General features: G+C 44.6%; 3 protein-coding genes across 3 annotated transcripts; 2 read left to right on the forward strand and 1 right to left on the reverse strand.

The window, feature by feature from the left end:
• Window positions 1-2,942: 2,942 nt before the first annotated feature.
• On the forward strand, window positions 2,943-4,136 carry LOC121603064 (protein transport protein Sec61 subunit beta-like). Its single transcript, XM_041931798.1, has 3 exons — window positions 2,943-3,159; window positions 3,285-3,493; window positions 3,578-4,136. Exons 1-3 carry the CDS (start codon window positions 3,157-3,159, stop codon window positions 3,663-3,665), a joined length of 300 nt encoding a protein of 99 aa, XP_041787732.1. The 5' UTR covers window positions 2,943-3,156; the 3' UTR covers window positions 3,666-4,136.
• Window positions 4,137-6,327: 2,191 nt separating this feature from the next.
• Window positions 6,328-8,667, reverse strand: LOC121603062. The gene is made up of 3 exons (XM_041931795.1): window positions 8,121-8,667; window positions 7,406-8,033; window positions 6,328-7,328 (listed from the first exon to the last, which is right to left on the reverse strand). The coding sequence occupies exons 1-3, from the start codon at window positions 8,294-8,296 to the stop codon at window positions 7,155-7,157; spliced, it is 978 nt and encodes a 325-aa protein (XP_041787729.1). The 5' UTR covers window positions 8,297-8,667; the 3' UTR covers window positions 6,328-7,154.
• A 6,656-nt stretch (window positions 8,668-15,323) lies between these two features.
• On the forward strand, window positions 15,324-16,487 carry LOC121603063 (adenylate cyclase-like). The gene is made up of 2 exons (XM_041931797.1): window positions 15,324-15,469; window positions 15,541-16,487. Exons 1-2 carry the CDS (start codon window positions 15,453-15,455, stop codon window positions 16,352-16,354), a joined length of 831 nt encoding a protein of 276 aa, XP_041787731.1. The 5' UTR covers window positions 15,324-15,452; the 3' UTR covers window positions 16,355-16,487.
• Window positions 16,488-18,412: the final 1,925 nt, after the last annotated feature.

Here is an 18,412-nt window from a genome sequence, read left to right on the forward strand (position 1 = left end):
AATGAAGAATTAAATGTATTTTTGGTAATACTTGACGATTCTAAGTATATTGTTTAATTGACATGGTTAAAACGTCCACTTGTTCCAATAAACTTTTTCTTTGGTCATCTTTTAAAAAAGAACCATTAATTGTTGGAAAATGTTAATATTTTTTTATTTATTATTTGTAATATTGTGTTGATTAATACCATAATTTATTCACTTGATTTTTTTTATTTGGTTTTTATTAATATATTAACTATTTTTTTAACATTGGATAGTTTTTATGAAAGAGTTATGCCAGAGATTGGGTTTAATGTACTTTTATAACAATCAATTACATAAATTATTATAATTATTAAAAGTATTAAAAGGAATTTAACACTGCTAAAATTATACAAATATCACTAAACATCAAATGAAACAGTACGATAGCATCCAGAAATCGTGCGTCGAAAAAATAATTTCTTCTGTATCCATTTGCCCCATTACATTGATTAAATCCTAATTTTCCAATTGCTTTATGTCATATCAAAACTGTACCACAATCGCGTAAGGGAAACGTCTACATTTTACGAGCAGAGCAAAAAAAGGAGGAAAAAGTTACACACATTGCCAACATTCTGCCGAGACATCTTGAGAGGCCAGCAAGACCAGCACATATTTCAGGTCATTCCGGTTTCCAGACAACTCGACCCGATTGGGAAAGGTCAGAAGCGCACAGAACAAAAAAAGAAAACTGCGGCGAAAGAAAGCGTAATAATTGCTAATTTTTAATGAACAGATTTATTTCCCATTAAAACCATCCTTCTTGTCCGTTCCGGTTTTGGGTACGGGAAGACACCGGGCAGCTATGCTGGCGGGCTCAACAAGCTGGCTTTCGTGCGAGGCAGAGAGAAGGCTCAACCATATCGACGACCACGATGCTATCTCGATGATGATTACGCTAATGAAAAAGTAATAAAAACGAAGCTCGCGTGTGCAACCACGGGGCGGGGCGTGTGGTTTCGGGTGTGTCATTTTCTTGTGTGGGAAGGCTTTTTCCCACAGTGGAAGGCACTCGGAAGCAAGCCCATGCGGAGCCGAGAAGGGCCGAAACGATATGTTATACCGTGTGACCAAATATTGCTGTTTGTCGTCCCTTTCGTTCGTGGTGGGGCCTTATTTGAACGCTGATAAAGCTGTCGGTGGTTATTATTTTTCAATTTCCATCGAAAATATGCTTTCTGCCCACGTAACACTGTGTTCTGCGTGGGGCAGAAAATCTGACAAAATTGGCCAGAGGTGCGAATGGTTTGCTGGTGCGTTTGCTTTGGTTCGTCGATTCGGTGAAAAATAAATGTTCGCGTTCATTGAGCCGCACCGCAAATTGGGAAGGGGAGCAAAGGCACAAAGATACGGTCCTTGCAGGTAGGGGGACAATTACCTCCGCTTACACTTACCTGAAATACATTCCAATCAGGCTCCGTCTCGGTCCCACGTTATGATCGCCATTGACACGGACTATTGCATGACGCTTGTTCGTTCGATTCGAGGGACCATTATTGCTAATCATCGATGCGTAATCATTCTTCATGAGGCTGTTTTTTTCCCGTATTTATGCTGGCTGTATTTTTATGTGTGAATATCGTTCGTGTAAATGATGATAAAGCGATACCTGAAATGAATGATAATTTATTTAAATTAGACCAAACTGTATGGCAGATACTTAGTGCGATTTTTTTCATATTTAATCGTTCTTTTAATGCTTCATTTGTCATGTCCAGGAAGACTTTGCGGAACGTTGTAGAAATTTAATCGGTAAAGCATTATTTTTTATATATTTTACTGTTTTTTTTTTTGAATATATAGAAAATAATAATTTCAAGAGCGTAAACAAATTAAAATGTAATCAAATCAGCAAAATGAATTTAGAAATAGTTAACAAAGGCTAATTCATTGCAGTTCTTAACTATATTTTAAAATATAATCATGAGCTACTAGGCGTCTCCACCAGTTAATGTTCAAGATAATTCGGGGCAAATCTGTCATGCTAAGCGGTTAGATGCATTAAAAAACAAAAAGAAACACTTAATAAATAGGGGAATAAAAGCAATGCTCATAAAGGTATTTCTAATATTTATTGTTTTATAGACTTACTTTTGAAAGACTTTGACCCCAATGGTCTCATTCGCCTTTTCTAATTATAAAGCTATTTAGACTTTCTTGACTTTACACCTATGTAAGAATTTAGCAAGCAATAGCTAGAGCAGTTTGAAATAAACTTTTTAACCTTTGTAAGATTTTGTATAAAATCTCGTTTTCGCCGTTGCTAGTCGAATATTTTCGATGAATTTTCGAATATGAATATTTTCGATGGCGGATCGCAACGTGTGTGTAATTTATATGTAAGTCGAATTTGGTGTTCTGTTTGCTCGGAAAAAAGGCTTTTTTTATAATTTTACTTTACGAAAAGCCGTTTCTTTAGAATAAAATAAAACAATTTTCTGATAAAATACTAACTGAAAATCTAAAGTTTTTACCGGTTTGGATAATATGTTTAATTAAACGAAACCGAAATTTATTTTTTTTTTTATTGAAGTGTGTGGAATTAGTAAAATTTAGTTAAAAACATTCACCTGTAATTTTCAGCCACTCTAACTATTGAGCAACTATTGCTTTTAATAACTTGTCCGAATTTTATTAAATTGCTAGTATCGTACGTCCGTCAAGTCAAACTTCAGCTATTCTTGCTAATTTGTATTTTTAAATATCAAAATTGTTTGATACAATTGATACAATCTGAATAAGAAAAACTGTCCTTTTAAATATGTGCAGTTTAAAAATAACCGTTACCATGCTCGAATTCGAGCTCGAATGCGCCCGCGGTCCGAGTTCGAGACACTTCGGGTTTCGGTTCGGCATGCCGCTGTCAGGGCCGAAGTTTGACAGCGGCCGCACAATTTGACAGCCACGTCATCATACGTGTGTATGTTTTTGCATTGTTGTTGGTGGGATTGTCCGGTTGGCACTTTCGCGTTTTCACAGCTAAATTCACCTTTCCAGCACGCGCAGGTTGATCCGCGCCCGTACCTCGTCCGTAGTTGCGATCGAATCGTGCATCGTGCTCCGTGCATTCCAAACTAGCTTTCGTTTCACTGTCCCGTTGTTTGTAGTCCGCATCAGTCACAGTGTACAATGGTGGGTTTCTATCGATTTGTGATGGCGTGCGATGAAATGGCCGTGCTGGCTATAAATTATCGCCCCTGTTATGCATAAACGGTGCCGTGATTGTGACCCATTTCGATTCCCTCGTTCTTCAACAGCCTGCTCCAGCGAGTTCCACTTCCGTCGGCAGCGGTAGCCGATCACCGTCGAAGCCGACGTCCGCCCCGCGGGCAGCGGCCGGAGGTTCCAGCACGTTGAAGCAGCGCAAAACCACCACGACCGCGACCGCCGCCCGGAATCGTAACACGGGCACCGGATCCGGTGGCATGTGGCGCTTCTACACCGATGACTCTCCCGGCATCAAGGTGTAAGTATGACTGCCGGAACACTTTCCACCGAAGAAAGACGTTCGTGAGGGACTAACCTTGGTAAAAATTGCTCCGATTTGTAGTGGCCCAGTCCCAGTGCTCGTCATGTCGCTGCTCTTCATCGCCTCCGTCTTCATGCTGCACATCTGGGGCAAATACACGCGTGCATAAACAAGTCTGCTACATCCCACCATCGCTAGGCTTAAACGTGGAGGCATCAGTTCTCTTTCATCGTAAATAGATCTACAACCAGCCCAACAACACCGCTGGGGAAGGACACGTGTCCGTCTCCACGTTCTCTATCCGTGTTTTGGTCGCGTAAATCCACCCCGGAACCCCTTGCGGTACACGGCCCACTTGTTACGTGTCGGACATGGTGTTGAGATTCATTGGTTTTGTTTTCATCTTCCAATCCAATGGGCGGTAACGATCGGAGTAATAAGACACGGATCTTATGGTCCACCGAGTCGTTCGGTTTTTTTCTTTCTTTCCTTCTTTTCGTGTGAATGTTTGAGGAGACCCGCTACTACTAGCCGCTACTAATTTAAAATACTGCAAACCCCCCTTGTAGGTCAACGTAAGGCAATCTTTATTATTCGTACTGAGAGACACAATATAATTATATACAAACAAACCCTAAAACGAATGTGTTCGAAGATTACCCACTCCCCGGTGTAGGGCTGGAGGGTGAATTAATGATGACGTATGCAGGACGCAAGCGAACCGACCGATGTTACGGAGACGGTGAGCTTGGGGGGATTAATTACAGGTAAGTGAAACATTCCGTATACCATTACTGCTAACCAAATGAACTTTTAGGTCGTTTATATGCGAAAAGTAATTCACTCATTTAATGAAGAACTATGTAATTGTTATTTGAATCATTTACGTGATTAAATGTGGCAGTAATGGAATAGTTTTAAATAACCAAAGCTTACTGACGTGCGGCAAGGTTCTATGGACGATAAGATACGATACGTGTAAGACAATAAGGTCATTGTCTCGGCAAGGTTTTCGTTAGTATGTACTCATTATGCCACATTTTATTTATTTTTACTTTTACTTACATTTTCATTTTGTATCATTAATTGCTGACAGTATGTAGTCTAACGAAATACACCTTTAATTTCTAATATCAAGTACAGCAGTCGAATGTATAAATTGTAGAAATACATTCGGTACAGCCGTGAACGTGATTCACATTCGCTTAACATATTGCACGAAAATTTATTGTAGTATGTCATTAAATTCTTCAGTTGAAATCTGAACACATTATCTTCAAGTGTTCGTATTAGTTTAAATTAAAAATACTCTCATACATAAAAAGAAACACGATTTTCAAGAATTCATATTCAATAATAAGTTCTCCGTCAGCCAAATTGCTTATTCCTTAAGCCCGGATTACAGTTCCAGTGAACTCGAACGTGAAATTTTGGGGTTTTCTGTTAAACCTCATTAAATATTAATCAGACTATGACTTATTCTACACCAAAAGAAAGGATATTCTATTCTCCAACTATTTAGGCTATAAAACATATTGAAATAATAACATAAATACCTTTCCTCGTGATTTCCCGCTTTGGTCACGATGAAAACATTATATGGCCAGCGGGGTATTGCAAAGAATTTCATTTAATTCATCTTGTCAATATGTTTTACAGTCTAAATTGTTGTGCGATAAGCAATATTCTGATGAATATTAAATGAAATACAGCAAAAAAACAACAATTTACGGTACGGTCACAAAGTATATATTAACCAATCAATTATAAATTTGCCTGCTTACTGTCCTAGCTCAATACGTAGGACTTACTATTCTGCGACGGGGAAACCAATACGTCACTGAGAGCCAAGCCCACTCACTAGTGGAACCGCTTTGCGGTCTGAGCCTGCCTCAGGAATGTCCGAAACCGCTCACGGTTTCGTGCCTTCGTCTGCCAGTCCGTTAATCTGACCTTAATGGCAGGCGTCTCCACGCCATCTTGCCAACTCAATTTGGGCCTACCACGCCTCGTTTGTCCCTGTGGAGGACCTAAAAAGACTTTAAGAGCTGGGTCATCCGTTTCCATGCGTACAACATGGCCAGCCCACCGGAGCCTGGCGAGCTTGATACGCTGCACAACAGTAAGGTCGCCGTGCATCTCGTATAGCTCGTCATTATAGCGGCTCCTCCATTGTCCTTCCACACATACGGGGCCAAGTATCCTTCTGAGCATCTTCCTCTCGAACGCGGCTAAGAGGGTTTCGTCAGATTTGAACAGTATCTATGTCTCGGAGGCCTATGTGCGTACCGGTACTATATAGGTGCTATATATTGGTTTGCTATGTTGGTTTGCAACCAACATCTTTGCGCGCAACTGTTGTCGATGCTGACCTTTGACCCAAGATAGGTGAAATCTTGGACGACTTCAAAAGTTCGTTCACCTTTGTGTACGTCACGCCTACGTAAGTTTGGATTTGTTATTGGTAGGGCCGCTGATGTTGCTACCATTTATGTGATCTTTGCCTCGTTTATGTGCAATCCGAGGTTTTCTGCCGCCTGCTCGATTCCTTGGTAGGCTTCTGCTTCACAGGAGAGCCGCAGACCAACGAGGTCTATATCATCAGCATATGCAAGAATCTGGGTAGACTGGTAGAAGATGGTTCCTCCATTCCTTTCAACTGTATGCTGATAATGGGAACAATCTTCGAAATTGGGAAACAACTTTGATATATTTATGCTCAGCTCATCGCCTTCGACATTCCTCCAACACGTTAGCTAACTTTAGGTGCTCTCACAGGCTTGCCCAATTAAACGCCCCTTTCTTTCTAAAAATAATATCACAAAAAATCATACGTTTTTGTTTCACTTTATTTGTCAAGCACTCTGTTGCTTTTTTGGGGGAGTGATGATAGAATTACAATACACATTTTGAGTAAAAATGATTAAATAGTCCACAATAAGGATGGAGCTAGAGAAGAAACACGACACTCGACTACACGTTACAATGCCTTTTGCTTGCTCGTCCGTGGTGCAGTTTTGCAAAGTGTGTGCACGAAATTAGTGAGACACTAATAAAAACAAAAACACACACACACAATGCGGCAAATCATTGTGACAAACCAGAGTTTGCTGGAATGACTTTGCGAAAATTTGGTCTCGTTCGTGGGTTTGCAACAGAAAACCCCACCAACAACAGGCTGGTGCTGGCAGGCAGGCAGGCATTGAACAAATTGATACAGAAATATTGTGAAGTAATAATGGAGGGAAAACCTAGCTGGAGTACAGTGTGGGTGGCAAAAGTTGCTTAAAACACGCGTATTAATTTTGTTGGTTTTGTTTTGTTTTTCGTACGACACACAAAAGTTACAGTTTAAAATTTGAATTACACATCAAAACAAATACTACGCACGCGGTCAGACACCAGTGGTCAAGTAGATATGCTAAGGTCAAGCCAAACTAGAAAGTGCTTTAACCCTTAATGAGCGGTTGGGCCCATGAAAGGGTGGTGTGTCACGGATTGATTGGTGGTTACTTCTTGGTGAATAGTAAATTGTTCGATTAGTTTGGGTCGGTGCGCTCTCCTATTAAGCTAGTAAGATATTAGAGCTAGTGTGAATCATAGTTTGTAAGTAAGTAAGTTGGGAAAAAATGCACAATATATGGTTATTGTTGTTTTCTTAATTATCTGCCGACAGCTCGTTGATGTTGTTGTTAATCTCGAGCACCTGCTGCACGAACTCGACGTCGTGCACGGACTCGGCCAGATCCACCATCAGGTCGATCAGGTCGCCGAGCTTCATGCGCAGCTGGGGGGCCAAATTTTCCAGATGGGCCAATACCGGGTCAGGAATCTGTGCGTGGAAAAGGCATTTGATTAGATTTGAAAATAATGAACAAACTGTCCTTTCTCGCCTGGCAGACGACTTACCGTTTCCGGATCTTTGAACTGTGCAAATTTGCACTTCTGCTTAACCTGCGTACCGTTCGCGTTGTCGTAGAACAGCGTCACCTGTGCATCGTGTGGGTTCGGCACGACCGGGAAGTACAGCCCGGCGCACACCCGTCCCTTCGCGTCGCGGGACAGCAGCGAGCGGAAGTTGTACACCAGGTTGCGGCGCACCGTCACATCGATGGCGGTGCGGTACGGGCGCGCAACGTACACCAGCGACTCCTCGTACTGCTGCTTGGCGCCGCGCGTCATCCGCTCCGTCCAGGTGATGTAGTCGCTGCTGAGGTCGTGCAGGGCGTAGCTGTACTCGCGCTTGCAGTGCGGCTCGTCCGACTGCGTGAACCAGCCGGTGTGCGGGTACTTCTGGTCCTTCATGACGGTGACGGCGCGCGCCACGTGGTAGCCCGGGTCGAGGATCAGCACACCTTCGCGCCCGCCGACCACTATCTTCATCGCTACCATCGCGTGCTCCTTCTCCAGCGTCGACCCGGCGTACTCGATGCCGTTCTCCTCGCAGTGCTGGATGTACGAGTCCGTCTCGTCTAGCGCTTCCTCGCACGATACCAGATAGAACAGACGTGCAATGTCCGGATGATGTTCAGCGATTCTGTAACGAGTGCAGTGTCCACGGGAGTGACGTTAGCGATTTGTCTCTTGTCAAAACCAACCCTCCCCCGCGTTAAAGAAAACCTACCTAGACACAATTTCCATTGCCAAACTAACACACATATGGTGCCGACGGTTGATCGGGATGGTGTAGTGCTGGAAATGCGTCCGCAGCTCACCGCGGCCGTGACGGTGAGCTCCCCGGTAGGCCCGGTAAAAATCCACAAAGTTGTTCGCCGTGTTGTAGTGCGTCTCCTCCAGCATCCGCTGCAGCTTGGTTTCGATCAGCCCGATCAAATCCTCGTACTGCCACAGCTTGTCGACGACGAACGGGGTGACCGGCCGGGCGGACCACTTCGGCAGCGGCAGCGGCTGCCGGATCGGCCACGCACCGTTCGTCTGATCGAACGCGCCCAAATTGTAGCTATCGCCATCGTCCGCAATCCAGTGGGTGCCGTTGGGCAGCCGGGACGCGACCGCGACGGCGGCGGCCAGTTCGGTCTCGCCCGTACCATCGTCGGGGCCGGCGCCGGTTGCGACGCAACCGTGCGGGCCACCGTTGGTGCATGATACGGAGCGGACCACCGGCCGCGGCCGCGATGGCGGTGCTGCTGCTTCGTCGCTGGTAGTCACATCGTGCCTGTGACTGTCCGGTTCGGTCAATCGTCGGGCAGATCGACCGGCGACGCTCCCATGGTCCTCCCGAACCACGGGCCGTAGTTCGTTCCGCTCGGTTCCGAGTCAGCTTGGCCACTCGTTGCCCCAGCGGCCAACGGTCGGTACGTACGCGCCATCTTGACGTTCAACGCTAGCAATTTTCACGGTGCTGCTGTTGCTGTTCGCACAGATAAGATCGCTCCGGCCCTGCTTGCCAGCCAGGCCCGGTTCGTCCCCTTTTATAAACGATGGTTTTTCACGCTCTGGACAATGGGAGAGGAAACAACAGGGAGAGAGAGAGAGAGAAAAAAAATGTAAAGTTAGTAGAATGTTTAAAATAATTTAAAGGGTTCGGTCTGAAAGATCTGATGAAAAACCTCCTCCAGTTTTGTTGTGAATACAGCGCAAGAGTTTATTCGAGCACATTTGCTCGAATTTGGGCTCGAAAGCTCAATTACAGTGCAGAACAACAATATGGAACACGATAATTTGAGGATTATTTTAGTAAAGTTTCCACTTTGTGCAAAAATCTGATTTTTTCATTAAATGTCGTGTCCTTGCTAAGCAATTGAAACTCCTCTTGCTTATACTTATATATTTCAAAAGAGCAAAAATTTAAATTTAATGTGAATGGTAAGCTCAAATACTTACAGCTACCGTTTTTAATGTTTTGCCTGATTGTATTTCCAAAATTTCGATATAAAATATCATTTTCAAATAATATTTACGAATATTGTGAATTATACTGTACATAGAATATCGCTCTCACTATATGCTTGTTCTGCTCTTTATTATTCTCTTTATTTATCTCCTACTCGTCCGCTCGTTGTTACGCTCTTCAAGCTGAGTTAAAATATCGAGAGGCACATAGAGCGCAAAAGAGAAAGGGAGATAAAAACAAAATACTCGTAGTAAGGTCGTAGTAAAAAAAAGGCGTATAAAAAAAACTACAAACCAAAACAACACCCGACCAACACCAGCTGTTGGTTGTTGGCGGCCAACGTTTGCGCGTGTTTTTGGGAGCGTAAAAGAGCGCATGCTTCGTAGCGAGAAGAAGATTTGGTTGTTCGACAAAACGCGTTCAACTGTTCAAGAGCGTTGTTGAGGAACGAAAAACCCCTCTCTGCCCCCTTGTTTGATAAGGGCATAACAACCGCTTGCCATAGCATGCGTAAAGCGAATGAGTGAATGGCGCTGGTTTGAATGTCATTTCATCACGTGTCATGAAAGCGCCTCCAACAACGACGCGATGCGAATGTGCCATTCTCTTCGCACCAATATCGCGCTATCTTTCTCGGACACACTAACCAGATCCTACTGCAACAAGCTCTTTCGTACGCTTTCGTGCAGGGTAGAGTGAAAATGGGAGCAATTAAGCACCAAGGAATTCCACCATCTTGCCATACAGTAAACAGTGGGTTGTGGTGGCTGCGAGGAGGGCGTTATGTTCCGTTACAGCAGCGGTGCAATTACACAGGTACACAGGTCCTCAGGATGGCTGATGGTGTTCATCTGAGCCGCTGCGAGAAACGTTCCCCCGTTTTGCCAACCCTGAAAATGTGGTACCATCAGGCAAATGATGTGTCTCGCGCACATGTGTGCGCTATCCAGGACAGGGGGGCAAAGTCCAGCCAAGCTGCGCTCGGTATCGTAGTTGTCGTTGTGCCATGTTTACTGACGTTGAATCATGCCACGTTCCACGATATCTTCGCATGGTGGTTAAGTTGTTTTTTTTTTTGTTGCTCCCTGTTTGTGTGCACACCATACGATCGACACAGCCACGACCACGTCCGGATTGATGGCGAGATGCGTCATGTGGTTTCAAGAACACATTGGCGATAATAGTTCGCAGGGTGTGTGCGAGGGAATGAAAGTAAACAGATTGCATGGCAACAGATCGTTACAGCAGACGGTGTAGATTGCAGTTGTTTTGTGCCTTTTTTGATTGCTGTCCCAAAATTGCCACCATCTTGTGTCTGTGGTGCGTCGACCTTCATACGGCCAGTCGTATGCGTAAAATGGCACAGACATTTGTACAATCCAATTCCGAGGTGTTACGATTAATTCAATTACCAACACAGCGACGGGAAGGCTAATCCAATTATGGACAATCGTCTAACAAAGCATATCCGGTCACAGACGGGTACATGCAAACGGCCTTCGTTTTGGGGTGTCATTTTAATGAACTAATCCTTCGCGGATGTCAAGTGACGCCATTTTTCGAAGGGGTCTGTCTAGTTCGTTTTTTCTCCCTAGCGCCCTATCGCCTATGTTGATTATTTGTACGTTTCGATTTTTATCTAGCCTGTTACATAAAGCAATAATCTTTAAAGTATTTTTTAATCATTACTTACCCATACAACGGCCTAAGCCCCAGTGAAGAAAATTGTCCTTTCGGCCACCTTTAGCACGAAAGTGATGCCCGTTGGTGCGTAACTCGTTCAAGGTGTTTTGACGGTAGGTGCAAATTGAAAACGAGGAAATATTGCAAACCAACCGCTTATTTTTTTTCCTTGTTGTGTTTGCTTTTCAACAGATAGTTGCTCTTACTTTCAAGGGGAAAAAGTCTTTTTCTCCGGGACGTAACTACGTGTCCCAAAATTGTAACCAGTACAGTTTGCTCGACTGTCTTTCTTCTTTAGTTTAATTTACTTTACAATTTAGGTTTTCGCTTTTTCGTCAAAATTACACGGTTAAAAAATGGGTTAAACATAAAGAAACGACGACGGCGGTGGTGTTTGTAACGCACACTCACACACCACGAATTACAAAACAACTTCACACACAAACACGCGCGACAGACGCTTCAGGGCGTTCTGTTAGGTTTTACGGGGGATTTTTTTTTTTGGATGCGTTTTTAGCGCTCTGTAGTCCAACGTATGGCGTACATTGACGCTGCTTGGTTGTGGTCGGTAGACTCAAACGGATTTGAGCTACCAGACAGAAAAAAAGGGAAATTTAGATTACTTCACTCCCTGTTTGGTTTTTGTTTCACTTCACACACAGAACTACTTTTTTGTACTGCACTGTTCGGTTGCGGGGGGCCTGCTCAGGCGAGGCCTACTTGGCTTGAAGATACACACAGGAGAGACACCCGATCGACTCAATCGCTCGAATGCGATTGCTTTGTTTTCGTTCGCGGAAGCGAAGGCATTTATAAAGCCGCGAGTTCAATGTGCGCGCGAATATACACACACACACACAGCTAGCCACTCAGAGGCGCGGGCTCTTGTTGGTGTTTGTTTTGGCTCGTTCCCTCCTTATCGCACCGTTTGTGCCAGAGCGTTTCCGTCTCGCTTGCTCGCGTCACGTTTGCCAGTGGCTGCCAGCGTTGTGTGGGTTAAGCCAGTGTAGCTTAAGTCGGTTCGAGGCGGAACGGACACGCACACACCGCTGTAAGCTGCTGCGGGGAGAAAAAAAGAGACAGAAAAACAGAGTGAGGTATAAATGTTGTGTGAGTGAACAGGGTAGGCTACAATGTTTTGAATGCGAGGTAAAAGAAACGGGCAAGGTAAACACAGACCAAAGGGGCGCGATCGCACGGAGGGTATGATGGAATAGGGGGAAAAAACGGGGCCATAAACAATCGGTCCGTTGCTTTCACCATAAACAAAAAAGAAAAGAGTTGATGCTGCGCATGTCCTAAGTGGAAAAGGTACCAAAATGTAAAGGGTAGACACAGCTGACTGCTTAAAAACGATCACCACAAAATAAGATAAATGATTTTAGTTTAAATTTAACAATCGTCACACAAAACAAGGCTTTATATGGCCTGTTATGATGTGGAATAGAGCGAGAGGTCAAATAGAGCAATTAGCATGACGACGGCGCAACATAGAGGAGGTCAAGGGTACATTTCTCGATTCCAGATGAGATCTTTTCCTATGGGTTAAATTTGGCTCTTGTTATTTTTACAGGAACACAATAATTCTCTGACCTTCAATATGGATGAAAAGTCTCTGTAATCAGCTGCTACGCAGTAATATATTCTTGTTAATTAGTTGTGTACTATCCACCTGGCATAACATTCTGCCATGTTAAGACGACATTTAACACACTCCCCACATTGCATTTCTGGCACCGAAAGTGCGCGCGACCTTTGCCAACTTGACAAACAAACCCGAAACACAGCTGTGAGTTGTGTGTATTGTGTTTTGAATATGATTGCGCACACAATGGTGTCTGAAGGCTCGCGCAAAACAAAGTACGCGACGGCAGGTTGGATCTTATTTTTGCGCTTTAATTGCGCACCAGAAATTGCAGCAAACTAGGCCATCAAGCCGGTTTTCCGCTACATACATTGGGCCTTTATAAGGTGGCGAGGAATTTTGATCAGATTACCATACGCCAGCGAGGAGCGGTTGTTTGACAAGAACTGCATAAACACGCACCTTCCGTGGGCACGTGAGTCACGTGGTTGCCGTCGTCCCCGTCAATCATGAGTTCCGTAGTGTGTGCAGCGCTCAATGCGGTAGGAATTCTCCTACCCGCTCATTCACTGCTCTGTGCGTGCCTGAGCAGAACGTGCCGTGTAACCTTAAACCGGACGTTGGAAATTTCCACTCCCGCTGTGGTGAAGGAAAGCCACCGACCGATCCCTTACCACACAACGCTTCGATAAGATTGTGTTGAATTGATGGAATCAAGTCTTGCGGTTCGGTGTCTATTGTGTGCACCCATCCACCCAGCATCCAGCGCATGAAGGTGTGTTCACGCGATGCTCCTCCCGCTGCATGATGGACGTAAATATATAAATTATGAAATTCATTGCAATTGTACTTTGTATTGTCGGTCGCCCTGAGCAGACGGAAGACACAGGGACGGAAATGCATCACACCATGGGAGGGATGGCTTTCTTTCCACTGCACGTGTCGTTCATCAAACGTACAGGCGAAGGTCAAACCAGATGGGCCGCTTTCTTGCCCGCGTTTGCATTTCATTGCAGCAGCGCTGCTCTAAATATTGAGCTGGACATAGACGATGAAAGATGGCCGTCCATCGGTCTCAGCGTTTGCTGAGCGTTGGTGATTGTTTAGTGTACATGGGCGATTTAATTGCAGAGGAAACGAGGGCGCTTGGAATGTGACCATGAGAGCCATGTTGTAACTAACCCCTCGAGTAAATACTGATAGCACAATGTTCACTAGCACAACATATCCGGTTCGAAGGACCGAAAGAGTCGTGTTTTTTTTTTGCTCTTTCGAAAACATGATGCACTCTAGACACTCTGATAACTTGTAACATGAACGATAACGAGAGGAGGGAGGGACTAAAGAATCGGAAGAAAAATCCAGTAAAAGGCGGAATATTCCATCTCTGCTCCAAAAACAATCTCCAAAACATGCACACAAACAAAACTTTCCATTAGTCCGCAAACGGAGATAAACAGTCGCTACGTCACCAGTCATGTCCCCATCAGCTGTAAACCAGATGATAAATAGGGTGAACGATTCATCCAACCCTCCCAAAATATCACATGCCAAGCGTGGACCAAATCACGACACGACATTTCACTTCGCACGAAGATTAGCATCAGCAACCCGCTCACGCATACACCGAGCATGTGATAACAGGGTTGTGATCAATGGCGAATGGCGAATATTGCGTCTTTTCGCACCATCAAATGGTGTGGTATTGTGGGGCAGTGAACAGTGAGTGACACTAAGCCTTCCCGCCATCAGGTCTTGTCGCATTTGGATGGTGTAAATGGTGTTTTGTTTGGTATTTCACTTGACAACTGCGAGAAAGCGTTATCTGAGCATGACCAAGTGGTAAAGGCTGTTGTGCGCAGAATGTAATCTGCTGCAATTACAGTCGTTTGCCTCTAAGAATACAGTTTTTGTCCCTAATGCACTTATTTTCAATGTTTATCTCGAAGGCACCAATGTTTGACAGTAAGTCAAACGCTTGATTTAGTTTTGTTGAAATTGTTTGCTTCCATGTTCAGGGAATTGAGGAAACAGAATCAATAATTGAATGATTACCAATTAAATTTAACCATTTTCATGCAGATTTTTCAGTATTAGAAAATTCTGCAAAGTTGATATTTTTAGGTTTTAACACGGACATTGACATTGACATTGATTAAATTGAATTAGTTTCTACGCAAAAAAGATGAAATTACAAACTATTTTTAATGCCGTTGTGACGCAACAGAAAAGTTATCATGAATTGGCTGTGGTTATCAAAGTTATCATGAAAGCAAAGTTATCATGAGTAACCAGTGGAAATGACTGTAAAATATACAACATTTAACAGGTTTTTTGTTCAATGTTATTATGAATGAAATAATAAATAAAATACAAGTTTGGATTGCTTCAGGCAAGCTTATCAGACTCTTTAAACATGTAAACATTACAAAAGAGGGTCGAGAGCGTGCGCGTTATCTTACGAGTTGTCCCATAAACACTTGACACATACATCCGAACATGGAAAGCTCCTAAACACTAATTTTGGCCTGATGAACATTCACAAAAACCAAGTTTTTTTCGGACATTTTTTCATGGAATCGCCTACAATGACTCTCCAAGAATCGTCTTTCAAATGACATCAGCATCAGAGCATGAGATTCAATCGAGTCAATTAAGCACCACGCTCAGAGCTAATATTAGGCGCTCTTGTTATGAATGATTTCATTGCTTCCATTTACTGATAAGTGTCTGTGTCATCTCACATCACAGACACTCTGGAGAGTGACTAGTGAGCGCTAATCGCTTGAACAAATAGCATCGGCAGCCGCCGGTGGATTACACGGCTTAAGAAGATGGCCTCCCTGCGGCTGTAAGTATTGCTTCACCCTTATCTCACATGATCATCTTCAAGTGATAAAAACATACAATTTATCATTTTAGTTACATTTTGCTGTTTCTCAACATTTGGTTTTACACCTCCGGCACGGAAGCTAAAGCACCTTCCCGTCCGGTTCAGCCGTACCACTACGATTACAGCCGCATCCAGGAAACGGACCAGGCGTGGAAATGCTGGAAGGAAGGCTACAGACCACCACCGGCAACTTCCAACAAAATCCACGAGCAAGGCAACGGTACGGTGGCGGAAATCGAACGTATCCTGCGCTTCGATCAATCCAACACGGTCCTCTTCCTGTTCACCAGCAACTCGGACAACCAGAATCTTCACACGACGTTCACAGTTGAGCGTAACAAGCTCGTCCGCCTATCGCTGGATAATGCGGGATTGGAGCGATTGGAGCTGACGCTCCTCGGTCGTGAGAATGACTGCCGTTTGGCGGACCTGTCCGTGCCGCGCAATCGGTTGCGCGATCTTCCCACCGGAGTGGAGCGACTGACTGCGCTTCGAAAGCTCGACTACAGCTACAACCTGCTGGAGGAGTTCAAGCTGGATCGTTTGGCGAATGCGGCGGGGCTGAAGCAACTGCTGCTGAGCCACAACCGATTGGAGCGCTTCGTGGCGACGGAGCAGGTGAATTTGGCAGCGCTGCACAAGCTAGACCTGTCGAACAATAGGCTGCGGGCGCTGGATGCGTCGTACTGGACGATGCCCCAGCTAGAAACGTTTCACGTCGATAATAATCGGCACCTGACGGTGATTGACGGCTGGACGCGGGCAAAGTTTCCACTGGTGAAGGGTTTCGATCCGGCCGGTACGAACAATTGGAACCAAACGTGGCTCAAGTCTGTGCAGTAAGGATTCGTGAGGATACTCCATTGATATAAGGACGGTATGAGTTCTATAGAATAACTTCCGCTACGCTATGTGGAGCTCTCTTTGTGCTACGGCTTTGTTGCGTAGCTACACGAATAAAAGGTTCCTGTCATAATCTCCCGTGTCCCAAAAAAGCCACTTATTCCGTTTTGCATGTTCCCGAATAACCCCTTTCCAAAAGGCAAGTTATCGATCCAGCAATCGTCCGATGACTAGGAAAACAGCCTCAAAATCTAACATTCTTCTACGAAGTGCTTCGCCTTTACCTTTACATAACAACGCCAACCTGCTACATGCCTCAAGTGACATTCGCCATTTTTTTCGGTTTCGGAAGAGGGACGGGCTAAAAATACTCTCCAACCTTGCGACAACAATTGCGCGACTGTGGGGTTTGCAGGTCCTCAGCTCCTTAGCAACGGTGTGTCGTCGTTCGGGAAATGACGTTGATACGCTGTACCGTGCGGACTGTTCTGTTGGCATGAAACTGTCTGCAGCAAATTCACAAAACAAAACATTATGCTATACTACCACACCAATCGCACCAAAGCATGGTGAGGTTGGAAAATGGCGACACACACACAGCACACACTGCAGTAGCAGCAGCAGCAGTGTGTGTGTGTTGTGTGTGGTATTTCTCTGCACAAACTGCAGCTAACGAACCGCAACTAACGAGACGACGACTGCATTCCGATCGATAAATGAGGTTCGGACACACTTGCATGCTGAACACGGTCGGAGTGTAGCGGACCAGGAGGAAACTAGAACGAAGGTTAATGACTCTTGATGATGGTTTTGCGCTGACGATAAAGCATTGGGCGTGAAATAAAAGCTCCAGTGCAAAAGGTGGAACAGGGTGCTCTGTTGTCTTTGTGGTAGGTTTGATCGATACGACTCTCGAAGGACATTCAGGTTGCATTCGAAGAGGGTTGCCCTGGGAAAGAAGAGCTATATTTACCTTTGATTTCTTAGAGCACGTTGTGCGCGATTTTAGTCGCTAACGACTGTGCAGTATGTCGTCTAGTTTTATATTCCCCTGATGACCTTCCGGGTTTCCCTCGTACCGTATCCTCTCTTTGGCTTCTCTATACGGGTTGTAAGCTTATTCGGGATGGGTAGGGGGCGGTAGTAGTAGTTGTAGCAGCAGCAGTTAGTAGTATTAATAATTAATAAAGGGAGGTAAACACGCTATTCCCACGATACGCTTTAATGTTTATTGATATTTTTAACGTAAAATATTAAATCACAATTAAAATAAACCAGAAGCACTATCAACGGTTCGACCATCTTCGCTGACACCATTTCCTTCTTTCCACAAACACCGGACGCGACGTAATGATGGCAGAGAGGGAGAGAGCGCACACACAGAGTGAGATAGGATATACTTCTGCTACTACTCGTCCTGCTGTTGTACTAGATTTCACTCGTCGTTCACTGTGAACATACAGCCCCGTCTTGCTGTACAGCAGGAGACTCGCCTTTTATTGATCGATTGTGTCCCCGTTATGGGTGACGCTCCTGCCAGGACGCTGCCGCCTGGTGCGAGCTGTTTTGTTGCTGTGTTAATTTACACTCTTTCTTCTTTTTTTATTTAACAAACAGTGTAAGGGAACTCAATCCATACGGAAAAAGGTACACACACGCACGCACACACTCGACGAACTGAATCAAATCAAAGCAGGAGAATTCCTTTCCTAGGGAAATGGAAAACCCAAAAGAAACGGGAACATAAAACACAGGAGACTATCCCTCCTGTCCTGTCCTGGGTGGGTGTTCTGGGATTTTCGTGGTTTCAACTTCCAAGAACTGATGTCTGATTTTTCTTCCCTTTTTTCACTGGCTCTAAAAGAAAACTAGAAATTCCCTCTACGGTGGTGTGTCGAGCAAAACGCCCTGCTGGCGTTGCTGCCTGAGAGAAACTGAATTTTCCCAACGCGCTGCCAAACCGAGCAAGGGAAAACGGTCGCGATGCTGAGGTACTAGTGACTCTCTTTTTAGAAATTGCTTGCGAGGAAAACTCTCGCTCATTTTCTCTCCCATTCC

The sequence above is a fragment of the Anopheles merus genome, unplaced genomic scaffold (assembly GCF_017562075.2).
Source record: "Anopheles merus strain MAF unplaced genomic scaffold, AmerM5.1 LNR4000805, whole genome shotgun sequence".
NCBI lineage: Eukaryota > Metazoa > Arthropoda > Insecta > Diptera > Culicidae > Anopheles > Anopheles merus.

What these genes read in the sequence shown, in the direction of transcription:
- LOC121603064 (XM_041931798.1), top strand. An exon ending in GACTCTCCCGGCATCAAGGT is followed by an intron (nt 3,494 to 3,577) that starts GTAAGTATGACT and finishes TCCGATTTGTAG; the next exon opens with TGGCCCAGTCCCAGTGCTCG.
- LOC121603062 (XM_041931795.1), bottom strand. Translation starts at nt 8,296, where the DNA reads ATGCTGGAGGAGACGCACTACAACACGGCGAACAACTTTGTGGATTTT. An exon ending in GCAATGGAAATTGTGTCTAG is followed by an intron (nt 8,034 to 8,120) that starts GTAGGTTTTCTT and finishes CACTCGTTACAG; the next exon opens with AATCGCTGAACATCATCCGG. An exon ending in AGTTCAAAGATCCGGAAACG is followed by an intron (nt 7,329 to 7,405) that starts GTAAGTCGTCTG and finishes TTCCACGCACAG; the next exon opens with ATTCCTGACCCGGTATTGGC.